The sequence below is a fragment of the Ascaphus truei genome, chromosome 2, assembly GCF_040206685.1.
Source record: "Ascaphus truei isolate aAscTru1 chromosome 2, aAscTru1.hap1, whole genome shotgun sequence".
NCBI classification, from domain to species: domain Eukaryota; kingdom Metazoa; phylum Chordata; class Amphibia; order Anura; family Ascaphidae; genus Ascaphus; species Ascaphus truei.
The window spans coordinates 475221221-475243934 of record NC_134484.1 but is presented as its reverse complement, the minus strand read 5'-3'; the positions used below and the strand labels follow the sequence as shown (position 1 = coordinate 475243934).

Below are 22714 nucleotides of genomic sequence, written 5' to 3'. Positions count from 1 at the left end.
GCACAAAAATAAAAAGTGGAGAGTGGTAGTTTAACAAGAATGGAAGTAGAGAGATTGTGCAAAAGGACAGATTCTTTGTATTGGAAGCTATTCGTGGCCAGGATGCTACTGAAATAAGTGAATCGAAGCAAGTAAACTTGCGAAACGCGTAGTTCCTGGTGAAGCGTGGAGCCTTCTTGATCCTTGACAGCCTCCGTCGCTCTCGCCGCCATCCGGGACCCAGCGCTGCTATCCGGACGTGGAAAAGAGGGACTCGCTGTGACTGGGACTGTTCGCTCGACTGCGGAGACCACCTTTATTATTTTTATGTAAGTTACTATTACTATTTTTCTTGTGTAATAAATTGCATATTTTATTCAACTTTTATTGCCCTGGCTGTCATCCTCCCTTGGGTACTTGCTGCAAGGCACCGCCAGTCACTCGACTGACGACGCGGACACACACCAAACGGAGGGACGCCTATGTCAAGAACTGCCTTTGTGCTTTCCACTCACACCTGCCCGTGTGAGTGTATTTAATTATCTCACTGTGTATTTACAGTAATATTGCCATCGCCAGTACCATTCCCTAGCCCCCTCTCCCCCCGCTCTCTCCTTCCCCCCCACCTCTCCTCACTCTGCAAACACCACGTTGCTCACACTGGGCTTTTGTGTTCTTTTTTTCTGCTTGCTGGTTATTCAACAACGAGCTGTTTGGGGACACCTAATGACAGCAAGAAGCATCAGGCTTTTCACAAAAGACAAGGCTGAGTGATTCTTACTCACACACGTCCGGGTGAGTACTTTATTATATATCTATCTATTCCACCATCCTCGGTACTACCAGCATCATCACACTGCTGATTTGGGGCTATTTGTGCCTCTCTTCTGTTTATGGGTATATTACAACGAGCACATCCCAGCAGACGACAACATCCAGTGACTGATAGAATCTGTGTATAAAGACAATGCTGAGGGATATTTAATCACACATGCCCGTGTGAGTACACACAGTACTTTAGTATCCCTTTCTTCCCATCACCTTGCAAGGAGTTATTTGCACCCACTGCGGGTAAAGACAACGCTGAATGTCTTTGCCCACACATGCCCGTGTGAGTACATATAGAAACTCAAATACTAGGTGTATATACTCCATATATACACGCATACCCCACATTAAGGTACACAATGGGACCGGAGCATGTATGTAAAGCGAAAATGTACTTAAAGTGAAGCACTGCCTTTTCCCCACTTATCGATGCATGTACTGTACTGCAATCGTCATATACGTGCATAACTGATGAAAATAACACATGTGTAACAGGCTCTACAGTCTCCCCGCTTGCGCACAGCTTCAGTACAGGTAGGGAGCCGGTATTGCTGTTCAGGACGTGCTGACAGGTGCATGCGTGAGCTGCCGTTTGCCTATTGGTCTGATATGTCCTTACTCGCGAGTGTCCTTAAAGTGAGTGTCCTTAAACCGGGGTATGCCTGTATATCCTTTTGAAGTTGCCATGATAAACATACTGTAAAAATCTGGGACCACACCCCAATACCCTCTTCTATCTCCGGGTGGAGGGCCGATGCGCCAAAAAAAACACTGATCGTTACTTAAGGTTTGTCTTATCGAACGCTTCCACCCACGAACGTCAGGTGAAAACTTGTAAAACTCATAGTCCGAAATGAAATATTCATATATTTCTGCTACCGTCGCCATGTTATCTGCTGCAGCATTAATAGCAGAACATATTAAAAATGCATAACTACGGTCAGGTGTTTTATACGTGTACGGTGTACACAGTGTCCAGTCCAGTCAGCAATTGTGCAAGGATACTGTAAAAATGTAGAAAATAAGCACAGCGCATTGTTTTGTACGTTTTTGTAATACAAGTTCGAGAACCCGTCTGGGCCAGGGGCTTTGGCTGGCTTTAAGTCCTTGATCACCTGTGTTAACTCCTCTAAGGTAAAGACCCCCCCCAATACCTCCCTCTCTCCTTCACTTAAACCCGGTAGTTCCGACCTAGACAGGAATTCCTTCATGGCTCGGGATGTATTATTATTGAGTGCCACTTTTTTACAGTTGTACAATTCTTCATAGAAGTGTTTTTTTTAACTCCTCTACTATCCTTTTTGGATTGGCCATTGTGGTTCCAGATTTCAGCCTGATCGCCTGAATATTGTAATTTGGATGCATATTGCGTAGTTTATTCGCTAGCAGGGTATCTGGCCTGTTTGCTTTTTCCAAAAATTGCCTCTTTGACCACCTCAGGGAATTATCCGCCTGGGAGGTTAGCAGTAAATGTAGTTCCATTTTTACATCTTTTATTTGTTGCAAGATTATTGGGTTGGCTCCTTGCTTGTGCCTGTCCGACAAGTCAGTCAACTTGCTTTGGAGTCGCATAATTTTTTCATTTCTCTCCCTTTTTCTTTTAGCCGCTAAGCTAACCAGAGAGCCCCTCAGCGTCGCCTTATGGGTTTCCCTTAACGTCATATGGGAATCAACCGAGCCTTTATTTAGATTGAAGAATTGGTCTATGTCGTTGTGACAGGGTGAATGAACGTCACCAGCCATATACCTGGCAAACCTATGTTTAGGCTTGCAGTGCAGCAGTGACTAGGTTAAGTTTCAGTTGAGAAAGGCTGCTTAATTAGTCTGACCCCAGCTGCATAATCAAGGTGTTTTAAAACCCCCAGGCTATACACACATGCAGGCTAGCTGGTCAGGAGACAGGACTGAAATACTGAAGAGATTACTGCTATAAGGTCTGTTTTCAAAGTACATGTGTGATAACTGTCTGTGTCCTGCATGCTGAAGAGAAGATGCCTTGTTTTCTATGCTGAAGAGAAGCTATTTTGTTTTTGTCAGCTAAAGAGAAGCTATTTTGTTTTTGTGTGCTGTATGTTTTTAAGGCGCAATAAATAAGCCTTATCAAGAGAACCCGCGTGTGTGGTTGCATGTACCCTGCAACATATGGTGTCAGAAGTGGGATTTTGAGAGGACCCTGTAGTTGAAGGGTCACACACACACACACACAAATGAGAAAAATGTAAGAATTTTTAAAAGAGTTTCTGTGCGAGCAGACCAGACAGCAGGGACTGTTAATGCAGGAGCAGGCCCAACTACAATTGCAGCAGCAAACCCAGCTCCTAACCCAGCAGCAGGCAGCGCAGGATGAGCGGATGGCCAAGCTGCTGACCCAATTCCATAGGTCTGCTAGTCCAAAACTGGCGAACAAACCCCCGGTCCTCCTGAGGAAAATGGCTCCGAACGAGGATCCAGAGGCTTTTCTACTGACATTTGAAAGGGTTGCCGAAGCTCAGGGCTGGGCTGCAGATCGCTGGGCAACTGCTTTGGCCTCGCTTCTCATAGGAGAAGCCCAGGCCTCATATCAGGGCCTCCCTACAGATCAGGCAATGGACTACCGCCAAGTAAAAGAAGCCATACTGGATCGCTTAGGTCTGACCCCAGAGACCTACCGGCAGCAGTTCCGGAACGTGAAGTACACCGCTAAGATGAGACCCCGGGTCCTCACTCAGCGGTTATTGGACTTGTGTACTCGCTGGATACAACCCGAGGAGTGCATTAAGGAGGCAATTCTTGAGCAAGTGGTTTTGGAACAATTCCTACAGATAATACCCCCTTCCGCACGCTCGTGGGTAAAACGCCATGCTGCTGATAACCTAGCTTTGGCCGTCCGACTCGTGGAGAACTTCCTTGGGGCCGAGGATCAGGCGAGTGCCCTGGACGCGACGAATCCAACTTCACCAGCACTTGCGGATACCCAAACAGGGAGATTGGAACAACGGGGAAACTACGGCCCCTCCATACGCAACCGCCAAGTGCCACGAAAGGAGCAGTCCTTCCAACAAGGAAGAAGTCAAAACGCCGGGCACACAATAGGTTAAAATGTTTCAAGATGCTTTTAAGTTTGAAAGTTTAGAGAGCAACTTGAAACCAGACATTTTAGAGATAAGGTAAGTTAGATTTTAGACAGATGTTTGCTGAGAGCAATTTGTTGTAAGTAGGGTAAATACAGCGTAGTACTAAAAACCAAGAATACTTTAGACAGCAAAAAAGGGGTTCGCGGAGCAGTAATTTATATATCTCTTTGTCCTGAGCGTATAAGAAGAGAGCACTGTTAAGCATAAATTACTACCTTCTACCATCTTAAGATGCTTGTAAGGCTGAGGACCCGCTGCGGTCGGCGGTGCGCGTGTGCCACCAGCCCTTGCCACCAGTCTGGTGGTCCCCGACGTGGCTCACTGCGTGCTGTAACGCATCAGCCGGCCGGGGCTACAAGGCTCTGGTGATCAGAAGCGCTGGTCTGTTACGTGGTACGCGAGTGAGCCAATGAGGAGGGGAGGAGGGAAGCTACGGGAGGGAGGCGGCTTGGGAGGGAAGTGTGCCTGTGCTAGAGCAAAGTAGATGGCCCGACCTATCCCTCTCCTCCCGGACCCACAGCCTCCTAGACCCACAACCTCCTCCACCCCCTCTCCCCGGGCTCAATGGCTGCGCCCCCCGACCTGTTTTGGCCACGCCCCCCCGCACCGGAAAGTTTACTGCAGACCGCAGATCGCGGTGCAGTGACTTGCATGCCCCGCCAAGCAAGGCAGCCGTGCGGACGCGTGCAGCGGGGCCTTAGCCCAACAGCGAATAGAAGCATCCGATATCTACCTTCTTAGAGACTGAAGACTAACAGATGTATCTTATAATATATATCCTTGCTACATAGTTACATAGTTACATAGTAGATGAGGTTGAAAAAAGACTTCCGTCCATCAAGTTCAACCTATGCTAAATTTAGACAACAGATACTTTATCCTATATCTATACTTACTTATTGATCCAGAGGAAGGCAAACAAAAAAACCCATTAAGGGGAAAAATGAATTCCTTCCTGACTCCAAGATTTGGCAATCGGATTAATCAACATCCTTCCCATGTATACTTATTTGGTATATCCCTGTATACCTTTCCCATCTAAAAAGATGTCCAACCTTTTTTTGAACAAATCTATTGTATCTGCCATCACAGTCTCCATGGGTAATGAATTTCAAATTTTAACTGCCCTTACTTTAAAGAACCTTTTCCTTCGTTGCTGGTGAAATCTCCTTTCCTCCAACCTTAAGGGATGGCCCCGAGTCCTTTGTACTGCCCGTGGGATGAATAGTTCTTTTGAAAGCTCCTTGTATTGTCCCTGAATATATTTGTATATAATTATCATATCCCCTCTTAGACGCCTCTTTTCTAATGTAAATAAATCTAATTTAGCTAGCCTCTCCTCATAAGTTAGATTGTCCATCCCCTTTATTAATTTGGTGGCTCTTCTCTGCACTTTCTCTAGTTCCATAATGTCTTTTCTTAGGATTGATGCCCAAAACTGTACTCCATATTCAAGGTGTGGTCTTACTAATGCTTTGTAAAGGGGCATAATTATGTTTACTTCCCTTCCATCCATTGCCCGTATGATGCAAGACAAGATCTTGTTTGCCTTTGCAGCTACTGCATGACATTGGGCACTATTGCTAAGCCTGCTGTCTACAAGCACTCCTAAATCCGTCTCCATCAAGGATTCCCTCAATTTATCCCCATTTAATTTGTAATTCACCTTTTTATTTTTGCATCCCAAATGCATAACCTTACATTTATCTGTATTAAACCTCATCTGCCATTTACCTGCCCACGTTTCCAGTCTCTCCAAGTCCTTCTGAAGAGAAATTACATCCTGCTCTGATTCTATTACCTTACACAATTTAGTATCATCAGCAAAGATGGAGACTTTGCTCTCGATCCCAACCTCAAGGTCATTAATAAACAAGTTAAAAAGCAGGGGTCCCAGTACCGATCCCTGAGGTACTCCACTCACGACTTTAGCACAACCTGAAAAAGTTCCATTTATGATAACCCTCTGTTGTCTGTCCTTCATCCAGTCTTCAATCCAGGTGCATATATTATTACTGAGTCCAATTTTCTTTATTTTGTCCACCAACCTCTTGTGTGAAAAACGCTGAAAGCTGATTGAAGAATAAAGACTGCTGATTTTGAACTGGAACCCGATTACTAATTATTATATTGAGAGGAGGCTCTTCTAACACGGTCTGAGCTTCTACATCCCCACCTGGGCCCTGCGGGCCGGCCCAGTTTGTGGCGAGCACTCTCCATTACACAATGTGTCACTGTTAACTCCACATGTAGCACTTGCTTTTGTGCGGTTTTATTACGTGTTTATATTATACATTTTACTAAAGAATTATTTTATGAAGTTTGCGCTGGTATATTCCATTACCCTGTCACATTAGGAGTCTCTGTGTGACCCTATGGTCAGTAGGAGGTTCTTCTCTGGGTGGGATTAGAAGTCTATGTGCGCTGCTTTGGTCAGTGGGAGGTTCTTCTCTGGGTGGGATTAGGAGTCTATGTGCGCTGCTTTGGTCAGTGGGAGGTTCTTCTCTGGGTGGGATTAGAAGTCTATGTGCGCTGCTTTGGTCAGTAGGAGGTTCCTCTCTGGGTGGGATTAGAAGTCTATGTGCGCTGCTTTGGTCAGTGGGAGGTTCTTCTCTGGGTGGGATTAGAAGTCTATGTGCGCTGCTTTGGTCAATGAGAGGTTCTTCTCTGGGTGGGATTAGATGTCTATGTGCGCTGCTTTGGTCAGTGGGAGGTTCTTCTCGGGGTGGGATTAGAAGTCTATGTGCGCTGCTTTGGTCAGTGGGAGGTTCTTCTCTGGGTGGGATTAGATGTCTATGTGCGCTGCTTTGGTCAGTGGGAGGTTCTTCTCGGGGTGGGATTAGAAGTCTATGTGCGCTGCTTTGGTCAGTGGGAGGTTCTTCTCTGGGTGGGATTAGAAGTCTATGTGCGATGCTTTGGTCAGTGGGAGGTTCTTCTCGGGGTGGGATTAGAAGTCTATGTGCGCTGCTTTGGTCAGTAGGAGGTTCTTCTCGGGGTGGGATTAGAAGTCAATGTGCGCTGCTTTGGTCAGTGGGAGGTTCTTCTCTGGGTGGGATTAGAAGTCTATGTGCGCTGCTTTGGTCAGTGGGAGGTTCCTCTCTGGGTGGGATTAGAAGTCTATGTGCGCTGCTTTGGTCAGTGGGAGGTTCTTCTCTGGGTGGGATTAGAAGTCTATGTGTGCTGCTTTGGTCAGTGGGAGGTTAGTGGTATATAAAACGCTCATACCTGGGTGAGACCCGTTCTCACACTTCTTGTTCCCCTGAAGACCCCTTTCCCTCTGCTCCTCCTTCTCCCGCATCCTGATGAAAGTTTTAGGGTTGAGGATGATGTGACCTGAAAACATATTACAGGAGGCTGGTCTGTGATCTTCTGGGAGGGCACACATCTGGTGAGAAGGCACAAGTCACCAAATAGGCAAAGAGCCTCAATGATCAAGACAGGTAGGAAACCAGTACATCTGAATGCGGAGCAGAGATCCCAGGAGGAGAAGAGCTGGAAGGGTGGGTCCTGTTCTCCTGAGGTTATAACTCTGCCAAGTGCTGAATGAATGTTAACTTGTAACTTTAGTATTTGGGATAGCCCAGGCATGTTTGAATTCCGTGGAGAAGGAGCAGCTCAGTGAGTAAAGACACTGATTGGCACTGAGAGTTTGAAGCAGGGGAACCTGGTTCAATTCCTGGTGTCGGATCCTTATGACCTTGTGCAAGTCACTTTATCTCCCTGTGCATCAGGCGCCAAAAACATACATTGTAATCTCTACAGGGCAGGGACTTGTGCCTGCAAAATGTCTCTGTAAAGCGCTGCGTACAACTAGCAGCACTATACAAGAACATGCTATTATTATTATTCCCGTACTGTAAACGAGAGGCACCTCCATGTATTATTTCCTGGTAAAACATTTGATAAATACAAAATGAGCCCCTATCCCTTCTGCTGGGAGCTATCCCACGGATCCACCACCCTTTCCATGAAGTACTTCCTCACATTTCCCCTCAGATGCCCCCCTCAGAGAACGCGCTGGTTTCTAGCTCTACTCTCTCTCTGAAACATGCTTCCCTTCTGTACGCTGTTGAAACCCTTGATGTATTTGAAAGCTTCAATCATATCCCCCCTCCGCGCCCTGTCCCCCGAGAGAAGCACATATTACAGTCACTCAGTGTTTCCTGATTGCAGGGTGTAGGCTGTGCACCCTTTCAGTTTAAATTCTTTGCATAATGTCTAATCTATTTATGTCCTCCCTGAGACACCATCTCCAGAACTGAACACCGTACTTTAGATGAGGCCTCACCAATGATCTATAAAGTGGCCTCACTACCTCTTTGTGCTGCTAATACTAACGCTGTTACTATGATCATTACTGTGTCCCTGACTGGCGACATTACCCAGCTGTGTCAGCGTTCTGTGGATGTCCTGCAGAACCTCCCTATACAGATTCTTGGTCCTGTCTTCAAATGAAGTCCATTCCGTCTGGCAAAAGCACACAGCCACCTCCTGGAATGTCATTGAGGTCTGCAGGGTACAGAGAGGCGTACACATTAGGCCAGGTCCCCAGTGTAGGCTACGGCGTGCACGCCCCACACCACAGCACAGCCCTCTATGGGGAACGCCCCAGTCGCTGTGTGTGTGTGGGATCGCAAAGCGCAATGAAGCGTCCATGGCAGGGTAGACAATATTCTTTCCTTGCCGCAACGCGATCACGTGGTGTGTGGGCAGCCAATGGCAGGGCAGATGGTGTGGACCAATAGGAGTGCAGGTATCATAGACCATCATGGCTGCACCCCCACGCATACCATCGCTCCACAATAGACTGCAGATCGCGGCTTTCCCCTGTGCGCAGGTCAGAGAGAGGCAGAGCGAGGGAGAGATCACAGGTCAGAAGAGAGAGGCAGAGCGAGGGAGGGATCACAGGTCAGCAGAGAGAGGCAGAGCGAGGGAGAGATCACAGGTCAGCAGAGAGACGCAGAGCGAGGGAGAGATCACAGGTCAGCAGAGAGGCAGAGCGATGGAGAGATCACAGGTCAGCAGAGAGAGGCAGAGCGAGGGAGAGATCACAGGTCAGCAGAGAGAGGCAGAGCGAGGGAGAGATCACAGGTCAGAGGCAGAGCGAGGGAGAGCGAGGGAGAGATCACAGGTCAGAGGCAGAGCGAGGGAGAGATCACAGGTCAGAGAGAGGCAGAGCGAGGGAGAGATCACAGGTCAGATAGAGGCAGAGCGAGGGAGAGATCACAGGTCAGAGTCAGAGCTGGGATAGGATTTCTCACCTGGTCCGGTAACTGTCCGGATGTTTTCACTGTGGAGTAAAGTCAGAGATATGAGCAGAAGATAAAAAAACACAAATACACACAACCATCCAACAGGACAACACAGAGACGCACAAATACACACAGACAAATTACAGCAGTACAAAAGAAAGACAAATGTACACAGACACACAAACAGAAAGGCACAAAAGCGCATATATACTACGCAATGCGACATCACTCTGGCACCTTCCAGCAGTCACCAGACCTTACAGCCCGTTCCAGTGAATGGACCACAAGGCGGCCTCAGGCTCCTGGCTCCACTGTTTAGTAAATATGGGACAAAGTGAGACAGGTGACAGACGTGACTATTGTACATACCCTGTATTCTCCCTGCACCTCGTGAGGTCACATTCATGTCTGAAATTAACAAAACATAAAGTTAAATACCCTCCTTTTCGCTCATTGCTATGCACATGGTATATACATGGCTGCTCTTATCTCTCTCACTGAGACTAAACGGCTCCATGTCACCGCAACGCTCAGCCATCTCCATGTCACCGCAACGCTCAGCCATCTCCATGTCACCGTAACGCTCAGCCATCTCCATGTCACCGTAACGCTCAGCCATCTCCATGTCACCGTAACGCTCAGCCATCTCCATGTCACCGTAACGCTCAGCCATCTCCATGTCACCGTAACGCTCAGCCATCTCCATGTCACCGTAACGCTCAGCCATCTCCATGTCACCGTAACGCTCAGCCATCTCCATGTCACCGTAACGCTCAGCCATCTCCATGTTACCGTAACGCTCAGCCATCTCCATGTCACCGTAACGCTCAGCCATCTCCATGTCACCGTAACGCTCAGTCTTCTCCATGTCACGAAACGCTCAGCCATCTCCATGTCACCGCAATGCTCAGCAATCTCCATGTCACGTAACGCTCAGCCACCTCCATGTCACCGTAACGCTCAGCAATCTCCATGTCACGTAACGCTCAGCCATCTCCATGTCACATAACGCTCAGCCACCTCCATGTCATGTCACCGTAACGCTCAGCCATCTCCATGTCACATAACGCTCAGCCATCTCCATGTCACCGCAACGCTCAGCCATCTCCATGTCACCGCAACGCTCAGCCATCTCCATGTCACGTAACGCTCAGCCATCTCCATGTCACCGCAACGCTCAGCCATCTCCATGTCACCGTAACGCTCAGCCATCTCCATGTCACAGTAACGCTCAGCCATCTCCATGTCACCGCAACGCTCAGCCATCTCCATGTCACAGTAACGCTCAGCCATCTCCATGTCACCGTAACGCTCAGCCATCTCCATGTCACCGTAACGCTCAGCCATCTCCATGTCACCGTAACGCTCAGCCATCTCCATGTCACAGTAACGCTCAGCCACCTCCATGTCACCGTAACACTCAGCCACCTCCATGTCACTGTAACACTCAGCCATCTCCATGTCACCGTAACGCTCAGCCATCTCCATGTCACCGCAACGCTCAGCCATCTCCATGTCACCGTAACGCTCAGCCATCTCCATGTCACCGTAACGCTCAGCCATCTCCATGTCACCGTAACGCTCAGCCATCTCCATGTCACCGTAACGCTCAGCCATCTCCATGTCACCGTAACGCTCAGCCATCTCCATGTCACCGTAACGCTCAGCCATCTCCATGTCACCGTAACGCTCAGCCATCTCCATGTCACCGTAACGCTCAGTCATCTCCATGTCACCGTAACGCTCAGCCCTCTCCATGTCACCGCAACGCTCAGCCACCTCCATGTCACCGCAACGCTCAGCCACCTCCATGTCACCGTAACGCTCAGCCATCTCCATGTCACCGTAACGCTCAGCCATCTCCATGTCACCGTAACGCTCAGCCATCTCCATGTCACCGTAACGCTCAGCCATCTCCATGTCACCGTAACGCTCAGCCATCTCCATGTCACCGTAACGCTCAGCCATCTCCATGTCACCGTAACGCTCAGCCATCTCCATGTCACCGTAACGCTCAGCCATCTCCATGTCACCGTAACGCTCAGCCATCTCCATGTCACCGTAACGCTCAGCCCTCTCCATGTCACCGCAACGCTCAGCCACCTCCATGTCACCGCAACGCTCAGCCACCTCCATGTCACCGTAACGCTCAGCAATCTCCATGTCACGTAACGCTCAGCCATCTCCATGTCACATAACGCTCAGCCATCTCCATGTCACCGCAACGCTCAGCCATCTACATGTCACCGCAACGCTCAGCCATCTCCATGTCACCGTAACGCTCAGCCATCTCCATGTCACCGTAACGCTCAGCCATCTCCATGTCACCGCAACGCTCAGCCATCTCCATGTCACCGCAACGCTCAGCCATCTCCATGTCACGTAACGCTCAGCCATCTCCATGTCACATAACGCTCAGCCCTCTCCATGTCACCGTAACGCTCAGCCATCTCCATGTCACCGCAACGCTCAGCCATCTCCATGTCACCGTAACGCTCAGTCATCTCCATGTCACCGTAACGCTCAGCCATCTCCATGTCACCGCAACGCTCAGCCATCTCCATGTCACAGTAACGCTCAGCCATCTCCATGTCACCGCAACGCTCAGCCATCTCCATGTCACATAACGCTCAGCCATCTCCATGTCACCGCAACGCTCAGCCATCTCCATGTCACCGCAACGCTCAGCCATCTCCATGTCACCGTAACGCTCAGCCATCTCCATGTCACCGTAACGCTCAGCCATCTCCATGTCACCGTAACGCTCAGCCATCTCCATGTCACCGCAACGCTCAGGCATCTCCATGTCACGTAACGCTCAGCCATCTCCATGTCACGTAACGCTCAGCCCTCTCCATGTCACCGTAACGCTCAGCCATCTCCATGTCACCGCAACGCTCAGCCATCTCCAGGTCACCGTAACGCTCAGCCATCTCCATGTCACAGTAACGCTCAGCCATCTCCATGTCACAGTAACGCTCAGCCATCTCCATGTCACCGCAACGCTCAGCCATCTCCATGTCACCGCAACGCTCAGCCATCTCCATGTCACCGCAACGCTCAGCCATCTCCATGTCACCGCAACGCTCAGCCATCTCCATGTCACCGTAACACTCAGCCATCTCCATGTCACCGTAACGCTCAGCCATCTCCATGTCACCGTAACGCTCAGCCATCTCCATGTCACCGTAACGCTCAGCCATCTCCATGTCACCGTAACGCTCAGCCATCTCCATGTCACCGTAACGCTCAGCCATCTCCATGTCACCGTAACGCTCAGCCATCTCCATGTCACCGCAACGCTCAGCCATCTCCATGTCACAGTAACGCTCAGCCACCTCCATGTCACCGTAACGCTCAGCCATCTCCATGTCACGCAACGCTCAGCCATCTCCATGTCACCGCAACGCTCAGCCATCTCCATGTCACCGTAACGCTCAGCCATCTCCATGTCACCGTAACGCTCAGCCATCTCCATGTCACCGTAACGCTCAGCCATCTCCATGTCACCGTAACGCTCAGCCATCTCCATGTCACCGTAACGCTCAGCCATCTCCATGTCACCGTAACGCTCAGCCATCTCCATGTCACCGCAACGCTCAGCCATCTCCATGTCACCGTAACGCTCAGCCATCTCCATGTCACCGTAACGCTCAGCCATCTCCATGTCACCGCAACGCTCAGCCATCTCCATGTCACCGCAACGCTCAACCATCTCCATGTCACCGTAACGCTCAGCCATCTCCATGTCACCGTAACACTCAGCCATCTCCATGTCACCGTAACGCTCAGCCATCTCCATGTCACCGTAACGCTAAGCCATCTCCATGTCACCGTAACGCTCAGCCATCTCCATGTCATTGCAACGCTCAGCCATCTCCATGTCACCGCAACGCTCAGCCATCTCCATGTCATTGCAACGCTCAGCCATCTCCATGTCACCGCAACGCTCAGCCATCTCCATGTCACCGTAACGCTCAGCCATCTCCATGTCACCGCAACGCTCAGCCATCTCCATGTCACCGTAACGCTCAGCCATCTCCGGGTCACCGTAACGCTCAGCCCTCTCCATGTCACCGTAACTCTCAGCCCTCTCCATGTCACCGTAACGCTCGGCCATCTCCATGTTAGTTTGGAGCTGTTCCCCACACAGCTGTCAGTCTCTGACCTGTAGGACAGGCCCCAGACTGGGATGGGCATGTGAGCTCTGACCTGTAGGACTAACCCCAGAGTGGGAGGGGCCTGTGAGCTCTGACCTTTAGGACAGTCCCCAGAGTGGGAGGGGCCTGTGAGCTCTGACCTGTAGGACAGTACCCAGACTGGGAGTGGGAGGGGCCTGTGAGCTCTGACCTGTAGGACAGTCCCCAGGCTTTGAGGGGCCTGTAAGCTCTGACCTGTAGGACAGGCCCCAGACTGGGAGTGGGAGTGGCCTGTAAGCTCTGACCTGTAGGACAGTCCACAGACTGGGAGTGGGAGGGGCCTGTAAGCTCAGACCTGTAAGACAGTCCCCAGGCTTTGAGGGGCCTGTGAGCTCTGACCTGTAGGACAGGCCCCAGACTGGGAGGGGAAGGGGCCTGTGAGCTCTGACCTATAGGACAGTCCCCAGATTGGGAGTGGGAGGGGCTTGTGAGTTATGCCTGTAGAGCCTGTAAGTTCTGACCTTTAGGACAGTCCCCAGACTGGGAGTGGGAGGGGCCTGTGAGTTATGACCTGTAGGACAGTCCCCAGACTGGGAGTGGGAGGGGCCTGTGAGTTATGACCTGTAGGACAGTCCCCAGACTGGGGGTTGGTACGGACCTGTGGACTGTGAATCCTCCTCTTGTTTAATCCAGAACAGAAGGTCCGGGTGAAAGGGATCAGAACCTGCAATGAGGAACAAACATACAGCTCACACGTCAAAGCATCGCTGAGGGATGCTATAAATATACAGACACTATATAGGGGCTCTCAGCATTAGGGGGAATATTCTTCGCAGTAATGGCGACACCCTGGGTACAGCAGGAGTACATCCCCTGCACAAAGTGAAAGGCACCATGTAGATATTCACATTGTTACAGGGCTGTCGGGGGACTTGTCTGCATGGGGTAAGTGTGGTGTCGCGGGTAACATACCCTCCTCCTTCTCTGTGCATGGGGCAGTTTTGACGGTTGTTACATCTTCCTGTTTGACACTTACAGAAAGCACTGCTGCTGATACGATGGAAAACCCTGTAATACAGAGGGAAAAGCTAAAGTGGAAAAAAACCTAAATGTGCTTTTTTGAGTGAAGTCCCCTTACTGCTATGGTTGTATTTATGTTGCCACATTAAGCTGAGCTGTGGGATAAATACCCTTTAGTCTCCTATCTTAGGTCGCCATGGCAGTGCCGGGCCATCCAAGCACCAAACTCGGGCTTGTGTGAGCTCATTACATCTACACGTGTGGAACCCAAAGCCGACCCGGAGAGCAGCTCTGCCTCATCCCCTCTCTCTCCGCGCCTTGTCCCCGCCCCTCCCTCTGCGCCTCATCTCCCCCTCTCCGCCTCATCTCCCCTCCCATCTATACAAGAAGCTCTACTCAAAATGTTCAACCTGGTCCTTACAATTGGCTACTTCCCTGAACTGTGGAACGAAGGACTGATAACCCCTATCCACAAGAAAGGAGACAGGCTGGACCCATCCAATTACAGAGGCATCTGTGTCAGCAGCACCCTGGGGAAACTGTTCAACTGCATCTGTGTCAGCAGAATCCTCACCTTCCTGACAGAGCAGAGTGTAGTGAGTAAGAGTCAGACAGGCTTCCTGCCAAACTACCGCACCACGGATCATGGATCACATCTACACCCATCACCGCCTGATCAATAAGCACATCCACAAATGTTTGGTGGACTTTAAAAAGGCCTTTGACACCGCCTGGCATCCAGGTCTATTGTTATTAATACTAGAGAGCGGAATAGGTGGAGAACATACGACACCATCAAAGGTATGTACTCTGGAAATTAATGCGGTGTGAAAGTAAATAACAATAATAACAAAAGGACAGACTTCTTCCATCAAGGCCGTGGAGTTAGAAAGGGCTGCAGCCGGAGAGAGAGAGAGTGTAAGAGAGAGAGAGAGAGAGTGTGAGAGAGAGAGAGTGTGAGAGTGATAGAGAGTGAGTGAGAGAGAGTGTGAGAGAGAGAGTGTGAGAGAGTGAGTGAGAGAGAGAATGGCCACGCCACCCAAAGCAGTAACAAAGGGGTTCTTTGGAATGTAATGTCAAATAAGTCCAGAGGACAGGCACTCAACAAAAAGAAGGTTTATTATAATCCACATCAACATTTCGCCCTCTATGGAGCCTCTAAGTGCTAAAACATTGCTAAATTGACCTTTTTGGTGAGTGTAATCCTCTGGCCTTCTGTGTCCCGGTGCTGTATTTGTAATATTTATAATTAGCACTTGTAGTTCTGTCTGTAAATGCCGAGTACTCACTGCAATGTCTCTCGGTGTAACAGAGTCAGAACACAAGTGGAAACGTAACATTCAGAAGTGAATCTACCCTGGTAGGGTACTGAAAGTAAGACATGATTATGTGGGATTGGTCACTGGTGAGAGTGGATTCGTGATTATTGTTAGGGGACATTACCCAGCTGTGTGAGGGAGCAGTGAATATCCTTCAGCACCTTTCTGTACACGTCCTTCTTCTCTTCTCCCACCAGAGCCCACGCTTCCTGACCGAAGCACAGGGCCACCTCCCGAAATGTCACCTGCCAGGCAAACCAAAAAGGGAGAGAGCTAAGAGAAGAGAAGGGCGCCAGGAGGACATAGGCGGGAGCAGAAGGGCGGCGGGAGCAGAAGGGCGGCGGGAGGAAGAGGGCGGCGGGAGGAGAAGGGCGGCGGGAGGAGGAAGATGGGAGAAGGGCGACGGGAGGAGGAAGATGGGAGGAGAAGGGCGGCGGGAGGAGGAAGATGGGAGAAGGGCGGCGGGAGAGAGGAAGATGGGAGGAGAAGGGCGGCGGGAGAGAGGAAGATGGGAGGAGAAGGGCGGCGGGAGAGAGGAAGATGGGAGGAGAAGGGCGGTGGGAGGAGAGAGATGGGAGGAGAAGGGCGGCGGGAGGAGGAAGATGGGAGGAGAAGGGCGGTGGGAGGAGAGAGATGGGAGGAGAAGGGCGGCGGGAGGAGGAAGATGGGAGGAGAAGGGCGGTGGGAGGAGAGAGATGGGAGGAGAAGGGCGGCGGGAGAGAGGAAGATGGGAGGAGAAGGGCGGCGGGAGAGAGGAAGATGGGAGGAGAAGGGCGGTGGGAGGAGAGAGATGGGAGGAGAAGGGCGGCGGGAGGAGGAAGATGGGAGGAGAAGGGCGGTGGGAGGAGAGAGATGGGAGGAGAAGGGCGGCGGGAGGAGGAAGATGGGAGGAGAAGGGCGGTGGGAGGAGAGAGATGGGAGAAGGGCGGCGGGAGGAAAAAACCTTCATCGGGTTACCCTGAGAAGCGATTACATGAGCACAGTGTGGCAGATGGGGCCCCACCAACAGCCTGAGGCTCATGTCACTGCCTTTAGTACACACAGGTGAGGATCCAGAGGAAATGAAACCCCGAATCTCAGCTCACCGTGCATCACCAAACCCTGAGGTTCAGCTCACCGTGCATCACCAAACCCTGAGGTTCAGCTCACCGTGCATCACCAAACCCAGAGGTTCAGCTCACCGTGCATCACCAAACCCTGAGGTTCAGCTCACCGTGCATCACCAAACCCAGAGGTTCAGCTCACCGTTCATTACCAAACATCAAGGCTCAGTTCACAAAACCTCGAGTCTCAGCTCAAAGTGCATCACTAAACCCAGAGCCTGAACTCACCGTGCATCACCAAACCCGACATTCAGCTCACTGTGCATCACCAAACCCAGAGCCTGAGCTCACCGTGCATCACCAAACCCAGAGCCTGAGCTCACCGTGCATCACCAAACCCAGAGCCTGAGCTCACCGTGCATCACCAAACCCGACATTCAGCTTACTGTGCATCACCAAACCCAGAGCCTGAGCTCACTGTGCATCACCAAACCCAGAGCCTGAGCTCACCGTGCATCACCAAACCCAGAGCCTGAGCTCACTGTGCATCACCAAACCCAGAGCTTGAGCTCACTGCGCATCACCAAACCCAGAGCCTGAGCTCACCGTGCATCACCAAACCCAGAGCCTGAGCTCACCGTGCATCACCAAACCCAGAGCTTGAGCTCACTGCGCATCACCAAACCCAGAGCCTGAGCTCACCGTGCATCACCAAACCCAGAGCCTGAGCTCACCGTGCATCACCAAACCCAGAGCCTGAGCTCACCGTGCATCACCAAACCCCGACATTTAGCTCACCGTGCATCACCAAACCCTGAGCCTGAGCTCACCGTGCATCACCAAACCCAGAGCCTGAGCTCACCGTGCATCACCAAACCCAGAGCTTGAGCTCACTGCGCATCACCAAACCCAGAGCCTGAGCTCACCGTGCATCACCAAACCCAGAGCCTGAGCTCACCGTGCATCACCAAACCCAGAGCCTGAGCTCACCGTGCATCACCAAACCCCGACATTTAGCTCACCGTGCATCACCAAACCCTGAGCTCACCGTGAGGGGTCAAGAGGAAATTAAACCCTGAGGTTCAGCTCACCGTGCATCACCAAACCCAGAGCCTGAGCTCACCGTGCATCACCAAACCCAGAGCCTGAGCTCACCGTGCATCACCAAACCCAGAGCCTGAGCTCACCGTGCATCACCAAACCCAGTCTAAGCTCACTGTGCATCACCAAACCCAGAGCCTGAGCTCACCGTGCATCACCAAACCCAGAGAGTCTAAGCTCACTGTGCGTCACCAAACCCTGACATTCAGCTCACCATACATCACCAAACCCCGAATCTAAGCTCACCATACATCACCAAACCCCGAATCTAAGCTCACCATACATCACCAAACCCCGAATCTAAGCTCACCATACATCACCAAACCCCGAATCTAAGCTCACCATACATTACCAAACCTCGAGCCTGAGCTCACCGTGCACCCCCAAACCCCTATAACGAGCACTGTTTTGCTCTCCTTGCGCAGTTACTATTGACACCATGTGAGTGCGCATGTTACACCTACCTCCATTTTAGATTTGTATTAGAAATATTTACACTCTGGAGCGCGCACAGTGGAACCGAATCAGCGGGGTGGTTAGAAGTCCGAGTTATTACATGCATTGCCCCCCGCACAGGAATCTCCTGATATACACGTCTAAGCACAGTACTTACAACTTAAGGCTGAGTCCATAGTGACTTTATCCGTGCGGAGGCACGCTGAGGCAGAGGGAAAGCGGGTGCTTTCCCTGGCCTTAGTTCGCGCGCCTTCCGGGGGCGTGTCGGGGGGGGGGGGGGGGGGGGGGGGGGGGCGGGCCAGTGACGTCACGGAGCTGGTTCACCCTCATTGGCCGAACCGCTCACGTGACCGTCCCCTGCGCTCCCGTGAGCGCAGAAACTTTAATTGTCTTGTCGGCTACGCTTCCGCACGCCTGCGGACGCCTGCGCGAGCCCCTGCTAAAGCCGCTGTCATTGCGGCTGCAGGGGCTCACTGCCGAGCGTGAGCGTGGCTGAGCACGGGTCAGCGTCTAAGCGCTGACCAGGTCCGAAGCCTAAGTGTTATCTCCTGTTACGGACGCCTGAATGAAAAGCCCCTTATGTCTATAATGTTAAAACGGTTAAACTAGAGGAACTCTAATTCATCAATTTTTATAAGGCTTTATAAAAATTGTGTGATAACCTTTTTAATGGTTTTACCTGACCAGCACTCACAGCAAAACTCAGCTTGCTAGAACCTTCCTAGCAGAAGTTAGCAAAAAGCTATTTGCTTTGCTGCGGGCTGCGAGCGTTTAAAACCCTTTTTTCTTAGCGCGGTTTACAGGGAAACACTGTTGCCATAACCCATACATTTAAAACATGATATGATTCTCGCCACCTTATCCCTGGTTGGAGACACACAGACGGTTTTTAATACAATTACAGTATTGCAGCCTTCACTGGGTCGCAGAGCTGACACTCTACACTTTAACTTAAAAACCCTATAACTATCACCGTATACCTGGTGAGAGATGTACGGAACCCCTCAGTGGGTTCTGGGATTTGGGCATATACCGGGACCTGTAATGTAACCCAGTTCCCTGCCCGGTCTTACTGCCTTGGTCTGTGCTGAAGCAGGGGGATTTGGCGGTGAGCTGCAAACTGCTTTCTTGGGAGGATTTTATCCGGTGGTCTGTGTTCCTCATGTCCTCAGGAATCTGGGGGGGGATTCTCGAGTACATGTTCGGGGTAACCCGCACCACTGGCCCCCTTCTACCCAAACACACCCTGACAACATGTTACCGCAAAATCACCCCTGAAACACACGCCCTGCACATCTCCGCTGGTTAGCACTCATGGAACAGTAAAAACACACATACATCTTTATTACACATGCAGTTACATACCACGATTGGGTTGAAGAGTTGACACTCACAATCCCCCAATAAGGCTCACGGGCACCCAGCCGAGCCAAATACCTTTTATTAATAGCCTGGGTACCCCTTCACCATCACAATATTATTGGCTTTAGTGAAGTAAGAAGAAAAGACAAAGACCTCATTGAGCTGGAAAGCGGACACCTACTGCACCGACACACTTTATTCGAGCAAATACCCAGTATGTACCTGGCAGATACCTGGAATGCGCCGCTCCTCACCTCTGACAAGCCCCGTTGCGTTTGCTTTCCCAGCCTGGGTTCATGCCTGGCTGATGGGCGGCTGATCTGTTAAATGATAATGATTAGGATTTAATAGGCTGCAATGCTTCGCGTGTCTACCAGATGGCATAAATTCATGAATTGTAATGCAGTATATATATATATACTGTGTAGTATTGCAGCCAGAGGGAATAAAATGCTTCAATCCCTGCCTGGAAAATACCTCAATGCACTCGGGCAGAAAACAGTCACAAACCTCAATACACCCGGGTATACCCGAATTCGTGGGACTAGCCGAGCTCGAATAAAGTGTGTCGCCAGTGTAGTCTATTAGAGGAACAGAAAATGGAGAAACGATGTAGTGGAGAATGTAAGGTCATCAGAGAGAGCAGCCAGAATCGTCATTTAGTGACAGAGACACAGGCTTCACATCATCCAAGTGTACAGTTTGCCCCAACATGAAGTCACACAGATAATGACGTCTACCGTAAAATCAGCCAATGTAACAGCGAAGGAAATTCACACCAAGATCATTACGGGAGATTTCAATGGAAAGATTGTTGTCCATCAGAAACCCCAAGCATCAGTTGGTAAGTATGGATACACCTGCCAGACTCTTGCGTTGTGCTTAAGTAGGTCTTCTCTCTACCCCTTTTGTATCTATAGCCTTCTCCTGCCTAAAACCTCTCAGTCACTGCCCCGCGCCTCTGGAATGTCCTTCCCCTCAATATCCGACTGACACACTCTCTATCCACATTTAAAACCTATCTAAAAATACACTTTTAACAGAGTATACGGGTATCTCCGTGTCTGATATATACACCTCACATGCACTGAGCTTTGCCTCTTGCAGACGCACCGACCAGAACACCCTCCATCTGTCTCTGTAATTTCTCCCTATTTACCACTTAGATTGTAAGCTCTTCGGGGCGGGGGCTTCTTTTCCTATTGTTACTTTCATGTCTGATGCGCTTATTCTCATTATGTGTTATATTATGTCCTGTGCATTACTGCTGGGAAGCGCTATATACAGTACCTGGGAAGCGCTGTATACAGTACCTGGGTGGCGCTATACAAATACAGATAGACATACAGGAGGGAACTTGGGACAGATCGGTAGCGTTAGTGAAAACTTCTACATCATGAATTCATTCTTCAAGAAGAATCCAAATAGAAAATGGGCAGGGAGTGCGCCCAATGGAGTCGGGAATAAAACGGACTATATGCTCGCTCACAAGAGACGCGACTGGAGACGGCGCAGGGCTTAACCGTTCTGACACGAGGAGAGATCACTGATTGGCTCGCTGCAGATTACATCGGAAAGCGAAGTAGCAAAGAAGAAAACGGATTAAAAAGACAAAAATAAATCGACATTAATAAATTAACTATGAGTCCCCATGCATTGAGCTAAAGGGATTTTCAGTTCTAGTGAAATATATATATATATATATATATATACAGTGTATACCACACAGTGTGCCCCCTCCTCCTCCTCGTGTATATAAATATATATATATATATATATATATATATATATATATATATATATATATATACATACAGTGTATACCACAGTGTGCCCCCTCCTCCTCCTCACCTTGTGTGTATATATATATATATATATATATATATATATACAGTGTATACCACACAGTGTGCCCCCTCCTCCTCACCTTGTGTGTATATATATATATATACAGTGTATACCACACAGTGTGCCCCCTCCTCCTCACCTTGTATATATATATATATATACAGTGTATACCACACAGTGTGCCCCCTCCTCCTCACCTTGTATATATATATGTATACAGTGTATACCACACAGTGTGCCTCCTCCTCACCTTGTGTGTGTGTGTATATATATATATATATATATATATATATATATATATATATATATATATATATATACAGTGTATACCACACAGTGACCCCTCCTCCTCCTCACCTTGTATATATATATATATACAGTGTATACCACACAGTGTGCCCCCTCCTCCTCACCTTGTATATATATATGTATACAGTGTATACCACACAGTGTGCCCCCTCCTCCTCCTCACCTTGTGTGTGTGTATATATATATATATGTATACAGTGTATACCACACAGTGACCCCTCCTCCTCCTCACCTTGTATATATATATATATATATGTATACAGTGTATACCACACAGTGACCCCTCCTCCTCCTCACCTTGTGTATATATATGTATATGTATACAGTGTATACCACACAGTGGGCCGCCTCCTCCTCCTCACCTTGTGTATATATATGTATACAGTGTATACCACACAGTGTGCCCCCTCCTCCTCCTCACCTTGTGTATATATATATATGTATACAGTGTATACCACACAGTGTGCCCCCTCCTCCTCCTCACCTTGTGTATATATATATATATATATATATACAGTGTATACCACACAGTGTGCCCCCTCCTCCTCCTCACCTTGTGTATATATATGTATACAGTGTATACCACACAGTGCCCCCTTCTCCTCCTCACCTTGTATATATATATATGTATACAGTGTATACCACACAGTGTGCCCCCTCCTCCTCACCTTGTATATATATATATATGTATACAGTGTATACCACAGAGTGCCCCCTCCTCCTCCTCACCTTGTGTATATATATGTATACAGTGTATACCACACAGTGTGCCCCCTCCTCCTCCTCACCTTGTATATATATATATATATATATATATATACAGTGTATACCACACAGTGTGCCGCCTCCTCCTCCTCACCTTGTATATATATATATATATATATGTATACCACACAGTGTGCCCCCTCCTCACCTTGTATATATATATATATATGTATACAGTGT

General features: G+C 49.6%; 1 protein-coding gene across 20 annotated transcripts in view; it reads right to left on the bottom strand.

Annotated features, from left to right (window-relative positions):
• LOC142487993 (uncharacterized) overlaps positions 1–22714 on the bottom strand; it is a 145455-nt gene that overhangs the window by 119692 nt on the left and 3049 nt on the right. For 19 of the 20 annotated variants that reach the window (XR_012799380.1, XM_075588278.1, XM_075588273.1 and 16 more), the window contains exons 2-8: positions 15775–15895; positions 14284–14379; positions 13970–14035; positions 9542–9580; positions 9182–9210; positions 8303–8429; positions 7146–7253 (exon numbers count right to left, since the gene is read on the bottom strand). Coding sequence is in view for 19 of the 20 variants with exons in the window: in XM_075588278.1 (XP_075444393.1) it covers positions 7146–7253; positions 8303–8429; positions 9182–9210; positions 9542–9580; positions 13970–14035; positions 14284–14379; positions 15775–15895 (586 nt within the window). In the remaining variant the exon portion in view is untranslated. The remainder of the gene's footprint in view (positions 1–7145; positions 7254–8302; positions 8430–9181; positions 9211–9541; positions 9581–13969; positions 14036–14283; positions 14380–15774; positions 15896–22714) is intronic. The other variant, XM_075588259.1, reaches the window with a different exon arrangement.